General features: G+C 35.3%; 2 protein-coding genes across 2 annotated transcripts in view; one reads left to right on the forward strand and one right to left on the reverse strand.

Annotated features, from left to right (window-relative positions):
- SNX6 (sorting nexin 6) overlaps positions 1–7,016 on the reverse strand; it is a 163,079-nt gene extending 156,063 nt beyond the window's left edge. Inside the window, exon 1 of the mRNA XM_031949301.1 lies at positions 6,942–7,016. Within this exon, the coding sequence (XP_031805161.1) occupies positions 6,942–7,016 (75 nt within the window). The remainder of the gene's footprint in view (positions 1–6,941) is intronic.
- Positions 7,017–8,155: 1,139 nt separating this feature from the next.
- MDGA2 (MAM domain containing glycosylphosphatidylinositol anchor 2) overlaps positions 8,156–25,568 on the forward strand; it is a 639,286-nt gene continuing 621,873 nt past the window's right edge. The window contains 1 exon segment of the mRNA XM_031952914.1: positions 8,156–8,554. Coding sequence (XP_031808774.1) covers positions 8,482–8,554 — 73 coding nt within the window. The 5' untranslated portion in view covers positions 8,156–8,481.

The following is a 25,568-nucleotide window of genomic DNA, read 5'->3' on the forward strand; positions in this document are numbered from 1 at the left end:
ATTTATATTATCAACCCATATTCCTTGCTGTTATTAATATATGTAGTTTTTTGTTTATCTGTTAATGCTCAAGTTTTTAAATGGATATCTTCCTGCTGATTTTTTGGGTAATTTTGGTCTCTTCCCCTCATATTTCCCCATTGCTCACTTTCTGCCTCCTCCTTTGGTGGCAGTTTCTCCAGGAGCTGAACCTCAAAGCTTTCTCAGCCTCCTTCTACACTGGGGAATTACTTTTTTTTTTTTTAATTTAAACAACCTCAGTATCTTCTCCTAGTGTCTTTAGTGGGGGTGGAGTAAAACTTGATGCCAATCCTCTTTTCTTCAGGTCTTGTAGAGCCATCATCAGTTCTCTGGCTGAGCATTATCGAAGTACAACATATCTTGATGCTATCATCCCTAGGCAGTTAAAACTTCCCATAGGAAACTATGCCATCAGCTCCATGGTATATGGGACAGAGTTCTGCTGCAGGTCTGGAGGAGAGGTGTACTTCTTGGAAGAAAATGGTGCCCAGTGTGGGAGGCCCTACTGTGTTTAATGGATGAAGCATTAATCTTTTCTATCATTTGCTCATCTGATTATTTCATTGGTGGACATTAGTGGATTATTAGTTTTTTAAACTTATAGTAGTATTCTTTCAAACTTTAAGTAGTGAGAGAGTATGCCTCAGACTTTTTTAAGTTTCATGTATTCATCTATTGATGAATGTTATACTTAATATATTGCTTTAGTAAATATCTGTATCTAAAAGCTAATTTAATCTGATTTATTAATTTATTTCAATTTATTATCAATTAGAGAAGTGTTATAATAGAGACTTACACCTTATAGTTTTTTTTAGCTAGATAATGAAGTAGATAGAATACTGGATCTGGAGTCAGGAAGCCTCATTTTCCTAAGACCAAATCTTATCTCAGCCACTTATTAGTTGTGTGACCCTGGGCAAGTCACTTCACCCCATTTGCCTCAGTTTCCTTATCCATATAAATGAGCTAGAGAAGGAAATGGCAAACTATTCCATTATTTTTGTTAATGAAAACCCCATTAGAGTCACAAATAGTAGGACACAACTGAAATGACTGAACAAAAAAAGTTATGAAACTACTACCAGACCCTCAGGGGTACTGTAAAATCCTGGGAGGAAAGATACAATAGTTCTGGGACCCAAAATGACTATCTAATTATTGGTTGTAAAATTAACTCCAGAGCCTAATTGATCTGTGTATACAATGTATCAAAATCATAATTTTTCATTATTTCTATCATAAAAATTTTATGTTAGATTCATAAAAAGTTTAAGAAGGAAAGAAGAAATTATATTTTGGATGTATGGATAAGGAAGAGTCCATGAATTAATAAGATCAGAAAGTTTTGTAGAGGGCTGGAACTCTGGAGAAGTATACCTGAAACAAGTTATTAATTCAGTGGAACTGATGAGATGATGGCTCTCTAGTTCACATGTATACCTAGTATGGTGATATAATGGTTCTCTAATTCACACATATTCAATATGCTGTAATGATGTAATTCTAATAAGGTATATAAGGGCTGAAAAGGACGGGAAATGAGACATTCCATTTTTGACCAACCTTGTGGTTGCTGTCCTGCCTTCATCACTTCTGTACTAAGATCAAGGACTTGGGCTGATCCCGAGGACTTCCAGAAAGTTAGCCCAAACATTATAGTTTTATAGAATATAAAATAAATAATTTGAATTTTATAAAATTTAAAAGTTTTTTTGTATGAAAAGTTGCAAGTGAAAGCCAATTAATTGGAAAAAATATTTGCAGGAATTTCCCCTCACAAATATCTCACTTCATGAACACACACACACACACACACACACACACACACATTCTAAGGAATGTGTCCAAGCTATTAATAATCAAATGAAAAGATACTCCAAATCATTAAAGAAATTCAATTTATAATAACTCTTAAGTTTCCATCTTATGCTCATAAGATTGGAAAAGATTTTTTTTTTTAAATGAAACCTATTGGGAGGGGTGTATGAGAAGACATACATTAGTGTACTTTAGCAGAGCTGTGAATTGGTCTAGATATCCTGGAAAACAATTTACAAACCAAAGTTACAAAACTCTTCATATGCTATATCCTAAATAATATCACTTAAACTATATTCCAAAAATACCAAAAAGAGGGAAAAAGACCCATATATATGAAACTATTTAAGAATTTTGAAAATGAAAATTAATAACAACTAACCTTGATGTTCAATCACAAAAATTTTCTTGAAATTCCTGTCAAAAACAAGGAATAAAAATTAGATCCAGTTAATTGTGTGTATATTTATCAAATTCTCATAATGAATTTGTACATTTTTTACATTGTCTGACAATTTTGTTTTTTCTAGAGCCTCCTTCAATATCTAAATCCATTTTTAGGGGGAGAGGGAAATAGCTACAAAAAATCACTTGGACCCTATATAATAATTTGCCTCAGAGTGTGTGTGACATAATCTCCCTCATTTTATTTCATAAATGATAGTCATCCATTCCTTTAATTTTAGCTGAAACCTATTACTTCTAGGTTGCTTGACTTATGCATTGCTAAATTTTACTTTTACACATAATAGAAAAACAATTTTTTAAAGTCATATGTTAAATTATTTATAGTTATACCTTCTATATCACACTAGGGATGGTACCACCATAGAATGGAAAATCCATGTAAAATTTTTTGACTCTCTCTCCCAGAGAATTATGCCAGTAAAAGATAAAATATGTTGATATTCTACAAGACTATACATATATTTTATGAATTTCCAAGTTTCTAAATTTTTTCTGTGCTATCTGTTGGCCTTCATATGTCATCTGCATCTTCCCCAAAATTTCCTCAAAATTCCCATTTAGTTTCTTATGCTGATTCATGATATATCAAAACTTCACTAGGGAAAGTCATGAGGTAGAAGGGATAACGGTAAATGGAGGATGAAGGGTACTTTAAAAGAAATTGCTAGTTGAAACTGACCAATCTTTTTTTTTTTTGGGGGTGGGGGTGGGGAAAGCAAGGCAATTGGAGTTAAGTGACTTGCTCAAGGTCACAGAACTCAGTTCTCCTGACTCCAGGGCTGATGCTGTATCTTCTACACCACCTAGCTGCCCAGGACAATTATTTCTATAAATCATTGCTGTGATATGTCTTGAAGACAAAATCATAATATAAGGAAACTGAGATTTCTGTTGTCCAAAATATTGTACCAAATCACCCACATTTTATTGCTAATATATGTGCATAATGAAAACTGCAATTCACTTTAGGTAGAAGAAAAATCGTAATGTTTACCTTCTTAGCCTACCTTTATTTTTAGGTCAAATTAGTCCTTAGATATACCAGAGAGGATCTTGGGAATATGTCAGATTGTCTGACTCCTAAATTAGGCAGTTATTTGAAACAAAAGATTTCCATCTCCACTTAAACGTAGAGTCTGAGAAGGAAAAAAATAATCTAACATTATATCTGAAAGAATTTGTCTAGTTTTTCTTAGCTGAATATGATGGCATGGAGAAATTTTAGGAAACTGATGAATTTGGTCCAATAATGTGAAATAAGTCTGAACTCTTTAAAAGCTTTTAACTTTCTTTGTATTTCCCAGCACTGATATAGTGTTGATATAGTGAGCTCTTAACAAATATTTATTGGCTGGCTGACTGACTGAACAGTTGGATGGGCATAGATATTGAAGAGTTTTTTGATACCAGGCACAGTATTTTTGCTTTTGTTTTTTGATCCTTAAGGTAATAAGGAGCCATTATAATTTATTGCATAGAAAATTACTTTGGCTGCTAAATGGAAAATACATTGGAGTGGCAGGCAGATCAGTTAAGATGCAGTTATAACAGTCTAGGTGAGAAGTGACACGGGCTTGAATTACTGTAGTGGTTATATGAGTAGAAAGGAGGAAATACATGTGAGAGATATTGTGGAAATGGAAATTAATATTTTGTAAATGATTGGATTTCAGGGTGAATGAAAATATGGAATCTGGTTGATTGTAAATAGGGAAGTTCATAAAAGTGGTGGTTTGGGTATGGAAAGTTGATAAGTTGGGTATGGAAAGTTATGAACATAATTGTACTGAATTTGAGATGCCTAGAAAATATCTAACCTCCAATATCTTAAGATTCCTCATGTAAAATCTGTTAAATGCCTGTGTTAAAAGATTTATTTAGGTGCTGGCAGATATATACATCATATGGAAAGCCATGTCATTACTTTCCTGAAGTTAATAATTTAAAGATACAAGAATTATAATAGCTCATATTATGTAGCAGTTAAAGTTTGTAAAACATTTTACATATATTGTATCATTTGATCTTCATGATAAGCTTGAGAGATAAGAACTATCTAAAATGGTGATAAGAATGATGATGATTTTACAAATGGGGAAAATGAAGCACAGAAAATTTAAGTGACCACCTATGTAGCACAGATAGAAGTATCATATAAGTAGGGTTATGTCCTAAATATTCTCTACTTCAAGTATGCAAGTTGAAGCCCTCCACACTAGGAGTCTCTAAAGTGAGGAATACATATAAAATGTAGTTAGAAAGGAAGTATTATGATTTTTACACATTTTTGTCTAAAAATGATATAGAAATTACATTTAGCTATTTAGAATCTAGATTGACATGGCATCCTCACTTGGTCTAAAAGTCAAATAATTATGTGTCACATGTGAGCTTTCTTAAGGGAAGACAGAGAGTATTCCACAACATGGAGACATTGAAAATGGCACCCTGAATGATTTTCGAATTTTCACTGTATTACAGAGATCATATTTTATGTATGTCCTTTTAAATGTATTTGTATCATAGATTATTTAATTTTAATCACACTAATATAAAGTGACAAATTGCTTAAAACATTTTGAAGTGAAAATGCTATCATCAATCGATGATAATCATGAAAGTTAAAATTCTACTCCTATAAGTCAGTCCTTTCTTAGTAAAGGAAGTTTTAAAAGAAGAATTATGTAAAAAACATGACAATCTAAGATTTGACCAGAAAATCTTCCAAAATAAAAATCTTGAAGATGATTTGAAATATGAATAGTATATTTATGATCAACAATGAATCTTGCCATAAGTAAACACAACCCAGTCTTCTCTGGGCATGCTCCATTTGCCTAACATAGGGGTACCATTGAGGGGTCTTCGGAGCATGTCCAAATAGTCTAACATGAAAGCCCCTGTGTCTCCTACCATGTGGATGAGAGCAGCCTTCTATGATTGTCTTTAGAGAGGCTAGATAGAAATCAGGGAAATGTTGAAGAGATGGCTTTCCTCTACATATCCATCTTCTAATGTCTTTTCTATCTCTTTATGAGTCTGTGCCCTAAGAGTTTGGAACTGCATGCATGCTCTCTTGAAGGGAAAGCAGCAACTTAACCCCTCATGCTGCATTGAATCATCACTTTCTCTACCATTGAGAAGAATCTTGAAACTTGGGTTACAACAGGATTACATGTTGCTGTGAGACTTTTGTGTGAATCAGATGAATAACTATTCAGTTATTTTATTCATGTACAACTCTTGTGATGCCTTTTGTATTTTCTTTGCAAAATGGTTTGCCAGTTCCTTCTGCAGTTCATATAACAGATGAGGAAATCAAGGCAAACACGGTTAAGTTACTTGCCCAGAGTTACACAGCTAGTCTGGAGATGGATTTGAATTCAGATCTTCCTAACTTCAGATCTAGTGTTGTATTCACTGAGCCTTCTAACTGCACAAACAAGATTATAAACCATACAAATACAAAAGTAAAATCTAATATATGGATTAAGGAAAGAATGGCATTAAGGAAATTACTGTTTCTTTGGGAAAACATGTGTTAAAGAGAAAGACAAAGATGTCCTAACAAGATTAGCGTTCCCTTGGTGAAAGAATTTGCACACTCAGTCTTCAAGTTAAGGAGCAAGATTTATTACACTACTTGACAGTGGCCTAAAGTATTTCTGCCAATCAAATCAACACCAGTAGCTTGATTTTGAGGTATGGGAAATAAAGGAACCATTCCTATTGCCTTCTTCCCCATCCCCTTTCTTTCTTTTATAGGTATTCCTGAGTAGTTTACTACATAATTTGAATGGTAATTTGGTACATGAACTACCAATGTTATTTATATATTTTTTTCACGGCTGGTCTGTCTTATCAGAGTGTCTTCTTCATATTCTTATCGGTGGTTTAAGAATATAAATGTGTTATTTGCTATATGCATCACACAGATGCTTATCTTACTGAAAAACAATTTAAAGAAAAATAATTTGATCAAAACAACTCAATAATAAAATGGAGGATTAAAACAAAATGAAATTAGCTATATTAAGTTAATAGATTTGTTCTTATATTAAAATACTAAAATTTATTTTCACTATAACACCTTTAGAATACTGTAATACAGCATATATACATGAATGATATTACTTGTATTCGTCTCAGAGTTTTTGTCTGCTATAATGGGTATTTCTATTTTAAAAGAGAGCTTTGGAAGAAGCACTGGCTATTCCAGTTAGGGGTTTCTTGTTCTGTTTTCCAGCAATCTAGGGCCTATCTTTTAGGACTTGGATTGAGATTCTAGCTTATTTTCCTTTATTCCTATTCCCTGGTTTGATTTAATAACTAAACTCTAGATTCCAGGATAAAATGATAAAATATCAGAAATAAGTAATGATAATCTGTAGTTGCAGATTTTAGTAGAGAAATACTGAGGATTGAATCAGCCAGAGTTGCAAAAACCTATACTGTTTTTACACTACCCAGATCTCTGGAGAGGCACAGACAGTGGGAAAATGAAGGGTAGCAAGATAAAGATTTGGATTATGATCTAGAGGGAATAAGCCATAACGATTGTGCTAGAAGAAGAGAGAAGCTAGGAAATGCGTGAAAAGAAAAAAGAAAAGGAGAAAGCTGTGCAGGCTTACACTAGGCTTTGACGTAACTGCTGCGGCTAGTATCTCCAGCTCTCTGCACGTAGTGCGCAACGTGACCGTATACATCTTTTCTCCATAGCAACTCCAATCTTCTTCTATTGCTACCTAATTCTTCTCTTTCCTGAGCATATATCCAAATCCACATTGGGATCCCACGTTTCCAGCTCCTGACTCTTCTGCTTCATTGCCCAATCCTAGTCAATTCCTCAGCAGCTGGACGTTGCTGTGTCACCATTGGGTCACCTTGCAGCCAGATGCAATAGCCTTCTTCTCCCAATCACTTAGCAATATTTTCCAGCTTCACCTTTGGATGACAACACTTGGCTAATACAGCCAAGGCAGGGAGCTCCATATAAACTGTATTTTTTTATTCAGTACTTTAATCCCTTTCTCACTCCTTCCTCTCCCCAACTCCTCCCTCTTCCCCTCCGTCTGCAGGAGGAGACTCTAAAGGGGAAAAGAATATTGTATATGTGCTTAACTGTGCGTGCACATATTTTTACTTGAAAATTTTTTTCTCCAACCCCTTTTGAATGTGGCGATTGACTAGACAACGATTTTTGATCCCGGAAATTGTTTTACTAGCGTTGGAGAGCAGTGGGAAACGCAACAACAAGTGACTAAAAGGAATACACATCTCTTTCCCATTCCATTTCCTTGCCTCCTCCTTTACTATTTCCAACTCCATTCCTCCATCTTCAGTCCTACCATTCCATTCCTAGACCTCCTCCACCCGCACCACTATGTCAGTATGTATAGTGTAACAGGATTGGCGTTGCAATGGCAACTGATGGAATGGGTGCGGGGAAGACGGCAGAGATGAGGGCACGAAATTGCAAGCCAGCAGGCCGCAGCTTCTTGGTTCTAAGGATATCACTGAGGGTTACTTTTTAAAAGCAAGACCAAGAGAGGAAGCCCATTTTCTGTTTCTGTTCAGAGCTCATTTTTTGATATCGGCATGAAGGAAGGAGTCTTGGATTTTCCCCAACCTCTCTGCGTATTTCTTCCACCTGCCGTGGCAACAGCCGCCAGCTCTGCAAAGACTCAACTCAATTCAGCTTTCCTGGCAGAACATTTCAATCGCCAACCTCCCTTTCCTATCACTGCCCTTCTCCCTCTTCCCCTCCGCCCTCTTCTTCCCATCCTTCAGGACCCTGCGTTTTCCCAGCCTCCGAGAGTGTTTCTGTGTGTTTATCTTGGTACGTTTGTGGGATCGAGTGAAAGACGAGGGGGAGGTTGGGGGTGATGTGTAGTTAGTGTGTGTGCGTGTCCGCGTGTGTGTGTGTGCGCGCTTGCCTTTGTGTGTGTGTGTGTGTGTGTGTGTGTGTGTGCTTACGCGCGCGCGCGCGCGCGCACGCGAGAGATTCTTGCGTTCCGCCAGCTACAGCCAGAGAAGGACGTCTGCCTTTCCCTCTTTATCTGAGCAGCTTCAGGCAGCTGGAGGCTTCTCCTCAACGGAATTTGAGAGCTCTGGGCCTGTGGAGGTTCCGCCGTGTTTTTCTGGGTTGGATATGTTCATGTTCACGTGAAGATGGATTTAATTTACAGTCTCCTGTGGATGCTGACAGTTCTCCTGGAGGAGATCTTTGGCCAAGGAGTGTATGGTGAGTAGAATTACAACCTAGCCTTGTTCGTTCTTTTCCGCAGTTAAGCGATCGTGACCTTGTAATTTTTAGGTTGAAGTATGCTATTGAGACGGGAAAGAACGAAAATGCATGTATAGTGCGGCCTTTCAAGACTCTCCTGTAGTGACATTTGATTTACTCTGGTTATTGGTAGACATTTATAGGCAGAGAGACGCGATGCAGATTGGTTTTAAATGTGCTCGTCAGGCCTTTCAGGCTGTGAGTTATGTGTGGAGCAGGTTCGGTTGCAATTGTGCTTATGAATAGGTTTGGACTCAATTCGACTTAAAATTTGCTTTAATAGAGATCTGGTGCTTTATTTCGGGCCCAGTGTTTTCTGAACAGAGAGAAAATAAGAATATAATACACTTATCTGTTCACCTCTTTTTCCACTCCCATTTCCCAACCTTTCCCCATTTTTCTTAAATTTTTTTTTTTTTTTCGATCTAAGGGAATGGAATGACAGCTGATTCTTTGCGAATACCATTCCATTAATATGAATACTATCTTAGGGAGCAGAGGGAAGGAAAAGTCAAGATTCCCAGTGGCAGGTACAATTAAGGGACATGTTTATGTGAATGAACGGAATAAATGAATGAATGGAAAGAACGAATGAATGAATGAAGCAAAATCCAAGCTTCTCAGCCTGGGTCCAGGTCATTAATCCTTCCTTTTCACCTGCAAGCCCACATCTGCAGCTTTGTTCCTTTTACTCTGGGAAGGACAGATCTGTCTGTAATTGAGAGAGAAAAATAACTTATTTTGGGAGGAGATACTTAAAAATGCTCTGTCAATCCAGGTTCTTTGGCAGACAGCAATGTGCATTTTTTGCTAATAATTTTTAATCTCCTCCCTGTCTCTGTCTCTGTCTCTTTCTCTGTCTCTGTCTCTGTCTCTCTCGAATTTGGATATCTTCTGTAGGACAAAGTCCCAAAGAGAATGTAACTTTTGTATTCACAAGGAATGATTGAAGGGGTAGAACCAAGGAGAGATCAGGAGACAGGTTCAATGCTGTGTTTGCCCCTAAAACAGACTCCTGGGGGCGATATCCTGAGGAGCTGCAGTTGCAACTTGAAATCAGTGAATCAGCACTAGGACTTCTGGGAGCTCCCAGTTGTGAGCAAGATTAGTGACATCTTTCATTTACTTATGAAGTAGGTTTCATATGTCATAGCTGAGGATGTCCATTCTTGAAAGTCAGAGATCATAGATCCTGGGACTCATGGGTGGAGTAAAGGTGTATAAAGGTTTCTTTACCTTTCAAACTTTGTTACTGCTTTCCCCATCTACAGTAGTATTGCTGGATAGTTAGCAAAATAAAGTTCCTAATAGAATCAGGATTTTCAGGAACTTCAATGTTTTACCACCATTCATAGTTTTTCCAAGGTAAAGTTACTATTCAGTTTGCCCTATAGTGGGTGGTGGTGACTAAGAACAGGCTTCCTCTATTTCCCTCCATCTTCTCTTTTGTCCTTTCCCCATCTGTCAGTATGAATTGAATCATCATTCAGTATGGATTGAATCACTTTTTATTCACCACTAATTCCATCCCATCTTTCCAGTTTTTTTTTTTTTTTTGAACTTCTGAAAAGAAAACTAGACAGGGAAATTTCATAGTAAAAGTAGGCAATTTGGGGTTTATGGGTCATAATATGCATAAGCACTAGTCATCTACTCAGATTGGTAGCAATAGGTGGCTAGAAAGGGATTTCTGTGGTAACAACCAATAGATTAGGTGCACTTTAGATTTGGGAAGTTGAAAATGTTCCCACGGCATTCAGGCATCTACTGCAGTGTCACAATGAAGGATCTTTCTAGGAAGAGTTATTTTATTTTTTTGCTGAGGCAATTGGGGTTAAGTGACTTGCCCAGGGTCTCACAGCTAGAAAGTGTTAAATGTCTAAGGCCAGATTTGAACTCAGGTCCTCCTGACTTCAAGGCTGGTGCTCTATCCACTGTGCCACCTCACTGCCCTAGAAGTTTTTTTTTTTCAGTGTGTTGAAATAATCTAACTGCACTAACCTTTTCTAAGTCCTCAATCTTATCATCCTAAATCCAGTTCTTTTATTCTCAACAAACAACAACAACAACAAAAACAAGTTTTGTTTCCAAATAATGTAAATGAGACTGTGCCAAAGAATTAATGAAGAAGATCAAGGACACATTCCCTGGCACATTTTTTCCCCCTTCAGTTAATTTCTCCTGAGAGAATAAAGAAAGTGGAGCCATGGCATTGGATTAGTATTTTATGAACATCAGTGTTGTGCAGATCAGCAGTTTTGTTAAAAGCAGTATTTCTAGTCACTTATTTATATCTTTTATTCTAATTATGTATATGTCATTTTTTCTTTCTTATTACTCATTTTTAAAAGATAGTAACATGCCATAAAGGTGACTCCATGTAATCCAATTGAAAGATTAAAAGTCTAATGAATATCTATTATCAGATCCCATTAAAAGAACTTAAACTAGATAATATGTATAAGCCAAGTAATTTTTTTTAACATTATTACTTTTTATAAATTAAAAGCTATCATAATTTTGTGTCCATGATATTCTGTCATGAGAGCATTATATGATGTTTAACATCATGGACTTGAAGTCAGGAAGACCTGATTTCACATTCCACTTCTAAAACTAGTTATGTGACCATAATAGCAAAATCACTTAAACTCTTCTTTCCTTGGAGGAGGGAGTTCCTATTCATTGAATTTATGAGCTCTTTTCACATCGACTTACTACAATTGACTCATTACAATCATAAATTTAGAAATGAAAGTGACTTTGCTTATCATTTAGTCCAGCCTCATCATTTTATAGATGAGGAAAACTAAGACATAGAGAGGTTAAACAACTTGTCCAAGTTAAGACACAAATGACATAATAAAATTTTGAATGAACTTGGATTCTCTGATTCCAAATATGATATGCAGTTAAAACTTTGATAATGACACAAATATTTTCATATTATTTTATGTAATAAAATTTCATTTTTAAAAGGACATATGTAGATTTATGAAATTTTAAATGTTTTACTTCAATTATAATTTAAATAAGTCAATATTTGTAAAATGCTTTGTAAACTTCAAGTGCTATGACATTATTAATCATTATTATAATCATTTAATATTTAATGCAAAGGAAGGATGAATGGGAACCTAAAAGACCCATATACAAACATTTTTTGCCATTGTATGAGTAAGATATCTTGGATTTTATTCCATTGCATTTTCTTGAGTACTTCCTCATCTTTCTGTTCCTATCACATGATCATAAATCTAGAGTCAGAAGGGACTTCAAAGAGCATCTGATCTAATCCTCTCCTCTCTTTTTGCAGATGAGAACACTAAGGGTCAAGGAGGTTCAGTGATTTGCCCGAGGTCATAGAGTAAGACATAGAGGAAAGATTTGAACTCAGAATTACTAATTGTAAAGCCAATGTTCCTAGTCCTGTACCAAGCTACCTAAATCTGTATGTTTCCTAATTCCTGCATATTCCCTAAGGGGTTTTCTTTAGCCTTTTATTTTCTTCTATATATTTTTGGGTGTGAATCAGATCAATTATCTTTATGCAAATTACTTTCTTTTTTCTACATCCAGTCTCAGTCTCATCATTTAGTTCTAAAGCAGCCTGCTGGACACATTTATTTAATATATTTAATGAACATATCAAATTCATTCAACCCATCCAAAATATACTCTTAATCAGCACTTCAGATTTAGTACATACAAAATATACTCTTCCTTTATAAACCTTTTTAAATCTAGTCACAAAGCATGAAAATTTGGAAGCATGTGTAACTTTGCTTTTTTAATGTTGTATTGCTAGTACCTTAGTATAATTTCATTAATTTAGCAGGCAATTAATAATACTTGTTGATTTATTTGGTGTTACCTTTTTCTCAGTCACCTAGTTATTTGCCAAACCCGCCAATTCTGTTTCCTCTACTTTATGTCCCCACCCTACTTTCCATTCTTACTATTTCCACCCTAAATGAAATCTTCATTAACCATTATAATAACTTTTTTTTCTAGATCAGTTTTCAATTTCCTCCAGTATCAGTCTTCTAATGTACAAGATACTTTTCTCCTCAACATTTGCAGGTTTTCTTTACCAAATAAAATGCAAAAGCTGCTATTCATCCCCTCCCCACCAATTTGGTTTGAAATCATTTTTTCACTCTTATTTTACATTACTTTGCTTTATGCACTTTGCATTCCAATCAAAGTAGGATTCTCTGATCTCATTACATTAGGTATGTCCATATTTGTCCCAGGAGGAGATCTTCTTCTCTCTCAAATCTCTTTGACTAGATGAGATTTCCTCTTGTCTTGGCTTTACCTCACCATACTTCACTTACCTGAACAAGAAATAAACATAAATGAGGGAGAGACTATATATTAGAATGATTCAGTCCCCTGGAGAGCTATATGTATATATTCAGTCTGACATAGTAAGAGAGACTTTAGGAATAATAACTTGGCACATTAATTGAAAAATTAAAGGGAATGCTAGATATAGGGAGATCTATAGAGAAGTTATGAAAGCATGGAATGGGGTGTTGTAGTATGAATTAAAAAAAAGAGACTGACTGATGAAGAGGTAGAATTGGCAACACAGCAACTAGAATCAAAGATAGTTTCTAGTTTGCAAACTTGTGTGACTGAAGAATGGTGGAATCATCAACCAAAATAGAGGTGTTAGGAGGAAGGAAATTATTCTAGGTGCAAAGTGATTGAATTTTGTTTAGATATATAGAATTTGAGATGTCCATGGAACATACAATTAGAGATAAGATTGGAGCTCAGGAGAGAGATATGTTTGAATAAATATGTTTGAAGGGAGCTAGATAGTCTTTAAACAATTTATATTACCCACTGCTCACTAATTAATATAATTCAGAAATGTTCTTTCCAAATAAGAATCATGACATTATTTCTACATTTTGGATAGTGAGACTGAGATTGCTTGCTTAAAATTGGCCACTCCCCTGGAGGCCTTTAAATAGATTAATATCTCAGCCCTAAAGTCAGTTGAAGCAATCAGAAAGTGTGGGCACTTCTAGGCAAGGAATGAAGCAGTTAGGTGTTGCAGTGGATATAGTGCTAGCCCTGGAGTCAGGAAGATTCATCTTCCAGAGTTCAAATTTGACCTCATACTTACCAGCTGTGGGATCCTGAGCAAGAGACTTCTTCCTCTTTGCCTCTTCTGTAAAATGAGCTGGAGAAGGAAATGGCAAACCAATCCAGTATCTTTGCCCAAAAAAACCCTAATTGGGGTCACAAAAAGTTAGATATGACCAAACAACAAGAGTAAAGATTAATTTTGTAAAGTCTGACTTTGGGGAAGAGAGAATTCCTTTCTCCTCTTCCATATGTAATTAGTCTCCTAAAAGAAGAGAATGGAATTTGAAAGGGTTAGAATTACATCTTGAGGGATAATAGACAACTAGAAGTCACACACATTCTACACATGTGCATGCACACACACATACACACACACAAGCATCAATGACAGCAAATAAAAGTTACAAGTATGAATTCAAAAGAGAATTGATACTAACCATTGAAAATCAGGCTGTATCGGAACTCCATGATAAAAAAGAGACATACAATGTCAAAAACAAGTGTTGCCTTTTCCTTATATGTGCCTTACACATGCCTCATTATCATTGTACTTTAAGGTTGTACCCACTCCTTTTTTTTCCCCTGAGGCAATTGCGGTTAAGTGACTTGCCTAAGTCACACAGCTAGGAAGTGTTAAGTGTCTGAGATCACATTTGAATTCAGGTCCTCCTGACTTCAGGGTTGGTGCTCTATTCATTGCGCCACCTAACTACCCCTGTATCTACTCTTCTGAGTAATCCTATGTGTATATGTTGGAGAATATCATCAGCTTTATTGGAAGAAGAAATTTTATACCTTCTGTTCTTATTATGACATTTTTGTAAATTCCTTTGTTATGAGAAAATAATAAAAATTAGCTTATTTTGCTAAGGATATGTCCACCAGAAAAGGCTCATGAACTATGGTTTTAGGAAAGTAGAACAATACATAGGATATCTTCAAGCCTCTGAATGTACTTACTCACTCTTTGGAGAAGTACTTTGTTATTGTTTGATCTATTCAGTTATCTCTGACTTCATGACCCCATTTGATTTTTTTTTTGTTTCCTAAATCTCATGATTTGGGAAACAGATCCAGTAAGGTTAAAAAGCTAATGGATTTAAGGGTAGATTTTTAGTAATCTTGCATGTATCAGTTTTAGTAGAGTAGGAGAGTATGGAAGCCAATTTTCAAGGAATTAGAGATGAAAAAATACAATTAGTATATGTATACACACACACATATATGTAGCCTTTTGAAGAGTTTATCTATGTAACAGTAATCATTTGAGTATCATAGGGACCAGTGAAGGTTGTTTAGGAGAGTAGAGCAGTATCTTTCTTATTAGATTTAACATTAAAGTAATGAAATTGACTTTCTCAAATAGTTTATTTTTTACTGATGGTTATCAATCAATTTAGTAATTCATTTCTTAAGAATCTGATTCATTCTTTCTACTTTTCCAGATGAGAGCAGATGCCCAGGTATATAGAATTACAACTCAATTTGCAATCCCTCTCAATTATTTCTTATAAGACTGTATAAGTATGTTCCATTATTAGAATCAATAATCTCTACCAATCCATACTTAGATACAATTTGTTCCAGTGTTATCCACTACCCCTTTTAAAGCAGCAGAGCTCAAAGGAAAGCTTCCACTTATATCCTATCTCTCAGTTTCCCTACTTGTATCATTTCATTAAAACTTAACCTAAATATTTTGGAGCCAGATTCCCTCCTTCCAGGGTGACACCTCCTCAATACCTTCTTATTTATCTTTGGACATATTATACACCTTTCAGATACAACTTGTTCTGCAATTACACATATTCATATATGCCAAATTTTCTTGCTTTTACTTCTATGTAAAAGGGAGAAAGCAAGACAGACCTTAACCTTAATATTCTAAACATCTTTGGACTAAATTTCACAAAATTTATGCCACATATCCAACTGGGCAGACAAAATGTTAAATAGCTCATACAATTTTTACAAATTACCCAATATACAATTTAGCAAGCAACATAGTAGCTTAAATATATTTCATCTAATTAGCAGATACAAACATGTAACCTCTTTAGGTAAGTTACCAGAGAACCAAAATTTTTAACTTAAATTCAAATCAAATACAGATTTAAATTTCTAGTAACAATACTTCAATATCAAAGCACACATATTTCTAAAATCTTATACCAGAATAAACAAGTTCACAATTTTAGCATGCACTAGTTAATAGTAATTATCTTGTACAATTTCAGAATCAGAGTTCCAGTTTAAATACACAGCAAATTTAAGGTGGCAGAAAACTGCCATTTCAAGTCTGTCCCCAGGGCTTTAAGAAATTGGTGGACTTTAAGACCTTAGGGGAAGAAGGTCAGAAAAATTTGGACCCAGGTGTATGGCTCCAGGTCTGTGACCCAGTGACTACCCCACCGGCAAAGTCAGAAATGCTAAACTGTGAGATATGTCAAAAATATTGGGGCACTGATGTAAACCCTGGAAGAATTCAAGCTAGTCAGGTACACCGGCCTAGCCAGGATAGATTCCACAAACCTGAGAAGCTTGGAAAATCCCAGAGAGGGCGGTTTACTTTTTTCCCTGTTTTTTGTTTGTTTGTTTGTTTGTTTTTTGTAAACCTCAAGTTCTGACTCTCAGAAAAAAAATCATATAAATTAGGCCTACTTAAAAATACAGTTAGACCAACTCAACTTAGCTGATAACCAGTGCCAAGCAACTTAAAACAGTCTAAAACCCCCCCGAATCTGCTAAAATGTTTTAATAGTTCTATAACTTTAACTATTTCTGCAGACCCAAACTGCCCAGTTCTAAGTCCACACATATATCAGTTTTTTCTTTTTGATGTGGCAGTTGAAAACTTTCCCTATTTCAGAATTAGTCCTTCCTCTCTCTAGCTAAAAGATATTTTAATAAGTCCAATTATATACAAAACAAGTACTTTTTATATTCCAAATAGTCAGATCTTTTCCTTTCTAATTTGGCTGAGAGAAACAGGAAAGACAAACATAGGCTCAAACACAAACACAAATAGCTTTTCTAAATCAATCAAGTTCCCCTTCTCAGCCCCACCTTGGAGTGGAATTGTGGAGGGGAGCTCTGGAGCCGAAATATTAGGAGTTGGCTGGCAGGTATCAACGGCTCCTTTGAATTTGCACCCAATCCTTGGGGGATGGACAGTTTCTCTCAGTGAGCTGGTCACCAGCTCAAACAAAACAATATTTCCCTATATATTTTGGTACTTCATCCCAATTTTTCCAAAAGAGCTATTTTCCTGGGACACCAGATAGGTTTAGAACCAGCTACTTTTCTTTCCCAAGGTTCACAGTATCTTATCCCCTTTTAAGGGAGAATTTACCTGATTTTACCCAAGAAGAATAGGAGAAAACTTACACACTCTAGCCACCTAGGATTTTCCTAATATCAAAGGGAAATAGGAGCCTTTTTACAGACTATAACTGTTTAAATTCTCTCAATCCCAATCCCAGTCACCCAGATGGCTCACCAGTTGCTTGGAAGAGGAAAGTCTAATTTTTACTCATTTGGACTGTAGTGCACAGTTTACTGACTGATTTCAAATTTTTCTCAGCTGGCTTATCTCCTGGGCTGAATTTAATCCTCTGTATTTGTTAGCCTACTTCTGTTTTTGCTTTCTCTGAATGTCACTCTTTGACCTGATTGGAGCAGGAATTCCTGAGCCAAGTCCAAGGACCACCAGAGAACTTTCTGGAGGGTTTGGAACAGGAGAGACCCTTATGAAGAGAAAATATCCCTGAATGTGCCCTCAAATTGTGTGAGACAGTAACAACCACAAAAACAATTAGAGATTCTCAGAATAAGAAAAAGCAAAAAGAGCTTTATTACAATCTTATGAGAAAAGGCATCTCCCATTTGACAAGATATTTGTCAGTAAAAGGAGGCAAAACATAAACTGCAAAATATAAGATTAAATAGAAGCCCTCCACCCATAAATTAAGAGATAGATTAGTACTAATTAGCAAAACAAATTCTAAAGATGAGTAAAACAATTTATGTCTTTTTTTGAGGTGGCAAAAATGAGAATATGAGGGATATGCCCACAAATTAGGAAATGGCAGAACAAATATTCTTATATAAATATGATGGAATATTATTATACTGAACTTTTATCACCATGATGACTGACATTCCAAAGGACAATGGAATATGTTACTCACCTCCTGATAGAGAAATGAAGTTCTCAGATTGTATGATGAGACAAATGTTATTTTTGGACACAACCACTGTGGATCGGTGATTTGATTGATTATTTGTAATAAGTCTTATTTTTCTTAAGTTCTTAATTGGGTGGATGGCTTGGGATGAGAGGATGAAAAGGCAAATTTTGACTGATTACAATAAATACAAGTTAAAAAATGAATAGAAATGTATACTTTCATTAATTAATCATTTTGCTTGAGCCGTCATTTCAGTGTATTAATTAAAGGAAAGAAACTTCTTTTCCCATCATCTTTCATTTATTTCTTTCACTCTCATTGCCTCTAATCTCATAGACTTAAATAAATATCAATTTTACTTATTATGTAATTAATACTGTATAGCATAGCTGCTCTTAGGCTTATATCAGTGGGGAAGACTTCTTTATTTATATGATCTACATTTATGGTGTGAGGGATATAAAAGACCCTCACCCAAAATGACTACTCAGAGATCACTCAAAATAGAAAACAGAAAAGTTGTTTATTGAGGATGAGCCATCCCATCACAAGATAAGAAAGAGAAAGCTCATGGTAGGAGGGCTAAAGAATTAGTAAAGATATACAACTTTTATAGGTTCTGTTATAAAGGGTTACATCATAAGTTGGGGAGCATTGAGAAATAGGTGCCCTCTCCCCTAATTGAATGTTAAACATTGGTGCCAAAGGCAGATTAGAATGGAATGCTTTGTTTCCTTGGTTCTGAGAGGAATCATCGATCAGAACTTCAAACTTCAGATTACTGAGCTGACATCATTTAAACTAATAGTCTAAATATTGATAGCATTGAACAAGGATAAATGTCATCATCTCTGGTTAAATAAATATACCTAAAGTTTTAAGTAAATATTGGCTTGTACACCCTGTACTTATGTAGGTCACAGAGACATAGAAATAATAAAAAATACAGAAAAAGAATTCAAACATTCCTGTAAGTTCTTCACCTTATCTCTCCATTCGACCTACAACTCTCCCCTTGTAATATGTAAATAATTTTTTTATCATATTTCTATGAAGAATTTACACACTGCTCAAAATCAGTTAACATATCTATACATTGTTTATCAAGTTCAGCATCAAGATCATACCTCTCTAATATATTCTAGCCTTTTCTCTGAAGAACCATCATTTTAATAGCATTTTCTGTATGCAATATTTGATAGGAACTGTTGAACTATTCTGGTTACTAATGTAATTATACAACATAAACATAGTGGCAACAGGATAATATCACTGATTGCAATAAGTTCATATCATAAAAATTGCTTCCACCAACTATCTTAGAAACAGTTATCACAGAACAGATTGGCATTTGGCAGACATAAAAATACAAAGATAAATTAACAAAGATGATAATCTAGGGAAACTGAGGTACACCATTACACACTCTCCTTCTGAATATTTGAATTATTGAATTACCTCCCTTAGATACCTGGGAGGTCTCAGCACCATAATTTTGACCAATCAAATGTGAAGCAAATAAATCAAAATGAAACTAGAAAATGCAAGGATTTATGGCAAGGGCAAATCTCTTCCTGACAACCCCAGAGTTATCAGCAGTACAAAGGCCCTCATCTCAGCCAGACATTCCAGTTTAAGTGCAGTTTGTGCACTTAACTCAGCTTCTGCTTATATAGAGAGTAGCAGTGCTCAAGACAGCCCCATGCTAGGAGGGGTACCCCAAATCTGTCAGGGATTTCAAAGGAGGGAAAGAGTGGGGCCTGTAGTAGCTCCACCAGTTCCCTCTGATAGAACAGGAGCTGCTACTAGGATCCAGAAAGGATTTCTGAGCAGAATATGCACAGTTAGACCATGAAGGCAGGCAAACCCCAAACTTTAGAGGCTTGATCTCAAAACTTCAATGTCCTTTGAGAATGCTGAGATACTAATTAAGAAACTGGAGTTACAGGGCTGGAGACTGCCAGTCCCAAGAAAGGTGTCTATATCTTGGAGATTTCCTAAAAACAGGCAATCAGAAATAGTCTGCCAGAGCAATTCCAACAGAATAAGGGATTTCAAAGCTAAAGCATAGTAAAAACAAAAAAGGACTGCTAAAGGACTTCCAATTCAAGCTGAACTGGTGAGATAGGGGGTGGCGAAGAAGTACCTAAGGCAAAGTGAACAGAAAACTAAGGGTTCCCACTCTTATAAATATTTTGAGAAAAATCCATATTTCCCTTGCTTCCTATCTCTTCCTCTCCTTTTTTTTCCTCATGGAAAGGAATCATTCAAAAACAATATATAAATAGTCAAATAACCATCCCACATATAAATCCCAAGAGTGAATTAAAGTTCCTATACATAACAGACTAGTACAGGAGGAGTTTCCTAAAAAAAAATCCCTCAAACAATTACATATTCCGAAGTGAACATAGATATTATAAACATATTATAACTTTCTTAAGAAACAGTTACCAATTTTAACAATTTCTATCCCAAATCTTAAACACGTAATAGGTGACCAAATCAGTGTTTAACAGTCATTCATCAACCGTTCCCAAGTCCCTCATATCAGTCCATCAGAGGCAGGGGCTTCATGCCGATAAGGGGTGGAGAACTGGCTCTCAATCCAAGCAGGGGGATGGGTATGGTGTGCTGACAACGATCAATGGGCTGATCTAGGTCCCCAAAGCAGGTCAATATAGTTATAATGTGACCAAAATCTGGAACAAAAAACCCAAATCTAACAGATGAAGATTAGAAGAGTCTGGAATTGCTACAACATGTGGGGAGGCCAGTATAGATTGGCCAGCAGTTCCTGTGTGAAGGAACAAGTTTGCTTCACAGAACAGGCAGATGGCAATAGTCCCAATAAATAGCAGTTAGGTTTCATAGACCACTGTGTGTCCTCTCATTATTTAGAAACATTTAAAAAAAACCTGAATATCCACAGACACAAATATCCAGTAACAGATAGATGACCAAGGCAAATACTCATTTGCCTAAATATTTAGGATATAATGATTACATATAACCAGATTGGAAGCAGCAAGGCATGACATATTTGAATTGCATTAACAGTTTTTTTATTAGCTATTGCTCTGATCATGGAAATCGGTCCCAGGTCCCAGGAAGAAAAAAAATGCAAGAACATAACTATAACATAACATAAGCAGTTAAAACTCAACCTTCAGCACATAAGAGAGTGGAGCTTTAAAACTCCCAAATAGTATTAACTATAAGTCCAAAGAATTTTACTTCTAATAACAAATTCCATTAACCAAGTTTCAGACATATATTTGCCATAATCTTATATCAGTAACAGTTAGAAATTTATCCCAGAAAATTCACACAATTGTTACATATCCAAGTAGGTGTTGAATCTTGAATAAGTTGAATATTATACCAATCATTTTGCTTTTAATATACCCAATACACAGGAAAATGCCAAACTACATATTGTTCACAACAAAAACATTTTCAAAAAGAAGGCAAAAACTATTATTCTTGGAGTCCCTTTCAAATAATTGGCATTAATACAGTTAATTAAAACTTCCTATTTTCACATAAAAAGAATCTGAAAAGTTCTTGAAAACATCAATTAAACTTTTTGAAATAACCCTTTAAAACTATATATCACATTTCTGATCATATTTTTTTAATATTCATAACCATTATGTATCTAAAGAAACAAATGTTCAATCAATTAATATCTTGCAAGAGCAGCCTATCCCTTTAAGTCACAGTTTGCTTTTTTCAGCCAAAAGCGGCTGCAGCTTTCCACTGCTGCTCTGCTGCTGTCCCCCCGCAAAAACAGATCCCTTCTGCTGTCTCTCTGTCACTATCCTTTTCAACCCAGTTTCTTCTTTTTCCCACTGATTTTTTCTTAAAATCATTTGCTCCCATTAATCAATCCTTCTTAAATTACCTTCATTCTCCTGTCCCATCTCTCTGTCTCTCTTCTCAATGCCTACTTGCTCAAACCCTCTCCAACATACTTTAAACACTTCCAAACCAATGACTAGATACTCAATTTAAACTATTAATTGCTTTTGGAAAGCAATTTCTCTTTTCCCTTGTCTTTAAATCACATTTTTAAACTTTAAACTTCAAGATTCACAATTAATTTTGAACCAAATTTCATAAAACTTTTAAAATAGTTTACAAATTACCCAATACTTCTAGAAAGCAACATACCATTTAAGTAGGAAGATACAAACATGACCCCCTCCCCCAAGGTAAGCTACTGGCATTTTGTTTAATAACCTATATTTTTAATTTGAAGTCCAACCAAATAATAAAAAAAGAAAAGTTATAAAGGCCATATTATTCAAACAATTCTTAAGATTTTATTCTCTTAATACATCTAACATGTGCAGGGCAACAGTAAAATAATTTCCCCTAATTTCAAATTTATAGTATCTCTTTAAAATATAGTAAGTTCCCAAAACTTTTAATCAGATGCTGCAGACAAACAATTACCCAGTTTAGCCTTCTTAAACTTTCTGTTCTCTAATTTCATGAAAGCAAACTTACTAATAATGATTTTTCTTTCTTCTCCTGGAAAAAAGTTTTTAGAAACATGTCTAGTTTTCCCATGGGTCCAACAGGTCAAAGAGCCCCTGTATTCAGCTATTTACCTCTCTTACTCTATTTTTATTCCTCCCTTCAAATATCTACAATTTCTTATTTCCAATTTAAGTTTTCAATCTTAACACAAATATCAATTAAAATTATTTTAAAATTAACCAGTACTTTAGTTTGTGAAATTTCCTAATATTTACCTAGATATCCCGTTCAAACTTCTTTTCTTTAGTAAGCCAGAAAAGAGTTAAGAGTTAAGCACCAATTCTTACTTTATCTTGAGAATTTTTTTTTCTGGCTGAGTTCTGATTACAGACTCCTTGTTTACAGGAGTGATAGCCACTGTTCTTCTATTTTCTCAAAACTTTCCAAACTTTCAATCTATGTTTTTATTTTTCCCATTCTGTCCCCCTTCCTGCAAAGCCATTGCCAGAGGCAGAAGGAGAGAAAGAAAAAGATATTTCAAACTTCTTGAGAAGCCCAAAACTAGTTCCCAAATTACCTTACCATGATCTAAGACTGAGCTACTCTGAAAGAATTACTACTCTGAATGAATTCCAATTCCCACAATTCAGCCTGATATTTTTCTAAGCCTATAACACAGAGGCTGTATTCTTATCTCTTACGAGCTTGCTAACTTTTAACACAGAACAAAAGCAATGCAAAGCAGATATACACACATAGACACACACAAAACTTTATTTTCACCTTTTACATACAGTCTGATATATATATATATATATATATATATATATATATATATATATATATATATAGTCCTGGGATATACATCCTCTCAGTTTTCTTCCCTTTTATATCTGGGAAGTTCATAACAGTCATGAATTTCCTAGCTAATGTCCTGATACAAATTCTTTGACTCCTTCTATCCCATTTCACCACCTTGGATCCAGTCTAGGTGATGGCGGAGGCACTTTGTTACCCTTACTCCCCGCAGCTACTCGAAAGCCTCCTCAGGAAAGTCCTTTATCATTGGGGTAGACAGCAGTTCACACCAAAAACAAATTTAGGAGGACTAATCCCTCAGGGTCTCCCTCGACCCAGCCAATAGACTCCCCAGACCTCCAAGATCATTTCCTCGAGTTTACACAATCTTTCAGGCTGCAATCCTGGCCATCAGGACTCTACTTCCTTCAATCTTCAATTCTGCTTTCCACTGAGTATCCCTGCCTCGGGTCATTGTCTAAGAGGAGAGGGAGACTGCCCACCCAGAGCCAGAGACCATTTTAAAAAACTATTTCGTGGGTGTCTGTCCCTGTCTGGGGTGCACACAGCTGTCTCCCCCAAAGACCTCATCCTGGACGAGCCCCCAGCTGTGAGGGATGTAGAAGACCCTTACTCAAAATGACTACTCAGAGATCAGTCAAAATAGAAAACAGAAAAGTTGTTTATTGAAACCTCTGGAGGATGAGCCATCCCATCACAAGATAAGAAAGAGAAAGCTTGTGGTAGGAGGGCTAAAGAATTAGTAAAAATATACTGCTTTTATAGGGTCTGTTATAAAGGATTACATCATAAATTGGGGAATATTGAGAAATAGGTGCCCTCTCCCCTAATTGAATGTTAAACATTGGTGCCAAAGGCAGATTACATGGAATGCTTTATTTCCTTGGTTCTGAGAGGAATCATCAATCAGACTTTCAAACATCAGATTACTGACTGACATCATTTAAACTAATAGTCTAAATATTGATAACATTGAACAAGGATAAATGTCATCATCTCTGGTTAAATAAATATACCTAAAGTTTTAAGGCTTGCACACCCTGGACTTATGTAGGTCACAGAAACATAGAAATAATAAAAAATACAGAAAAAGAATTCAAACATTCCTGTTAATTCTTCACATTATCTCTCCATTCCACACAATGGTAAGTATTTGTTCGGACATATTATCAAATGACTCATGCTGATATTTTCTCACAGTGGACTGGAGGAGATGAACTTTTAACTCATCACTGTTAAAGTCCCTTTTTCCTATGTTATTCTCATTGTGCCCTCATACTTCAAACAAAGAAACTCCAGGCAACTTTAGGATAGGATCAACAATAGATATTTATAAGTTATAATATTAAATTTGGCAAATGTATTTTTTTCACCTCCTTCTCATCCATATTCATACATAATTAATTAGAAATAAGGTAAAGGAAAAGTAGGGACTGGTTTGTCTCTCTCAATTTTTCTACCCCTAGAAAGAATACCTGAGATAAAATGCTTCCTGGCTTGTCTGTTTCAAAATCATCTCATATGGATTTGAAGTAGGAAACTGCAGATATAGCAGATTCCAATTCCTGCCACACAATAACTGCCACTTCTCTTCCCTTATGCTCTTTAATCTTCTAAAACTCCTACAGTAGTACATACATGAAAAACTGAAATCCTTCTATATCAAGGCTGATCCCTCATTAATTTTCTCTTTTCTCAAACTGAAAAGAATGATAAATCTCAGGGCTTTTTGGTCAACCAAACCTGTTTCAGAGAGTATTACAAATATAACAAACAACAGCGACATGTTTATGTATTTCAATAAGGTTTCTGCTTATTACTGTTAAAATCTTCTTTAGCATTTTTTGAATAAAACCTATTCTTTATGCATTCTTGTTTTTTGACATCTGTTATGAATTAAAGTTTGTATAACAGGGATTTAAACAATTAGTAGCTGATAAGTGCTTGTTGAGTTAATAAAATAGATTTTAATTGTTTATTTTCCAAGTAATGAGGATCTTTTGAAATATAAATGTTTAACTATTTCTCCTCTCCCTTTCCAGGAAAGGTTTGAAAGTGTGTATGATTTGCTCCACGAGGCTAAAATAAGCCTTTTTAAAATATGGATAGATTTCAGGAAGGTGAGGAAGGAATCTTTAAAAACAGAAACAACTCTACTCATCTCCTTTTCAGATTTAGAACCATATTTTATATACATGATATGAGGCCTATTGTTTTTTATTGTTCAAGAATATTTCAGCTGAGATTTTGCATCTTTTATTTTTCAGTGATTCACTCATACATTGTTGATAGTTCTATTTTTTTTTTTTTGAGGCAAGCAGGGTAAAGCATCACACAAGTAGTAAGTGTCAAGTGTCTGAAGCCGGATT

Source organism: Sarcophilus harrisii, chromosome 2 (assembly GCF_902635505.1).
Source record: "Sarcophilus harrisii chromosome 2, mSarHar1.11, whole genome shotgun sequence".
In the NCBI taxonomy this organism is placed as follows: domain Eukaryota; kingdom Metazoa; phylum Chordata; class Mammalia; order Dasyuromorphia; family Dasyuridae; genus Sarcophilus; species Sarcophilus harrisii.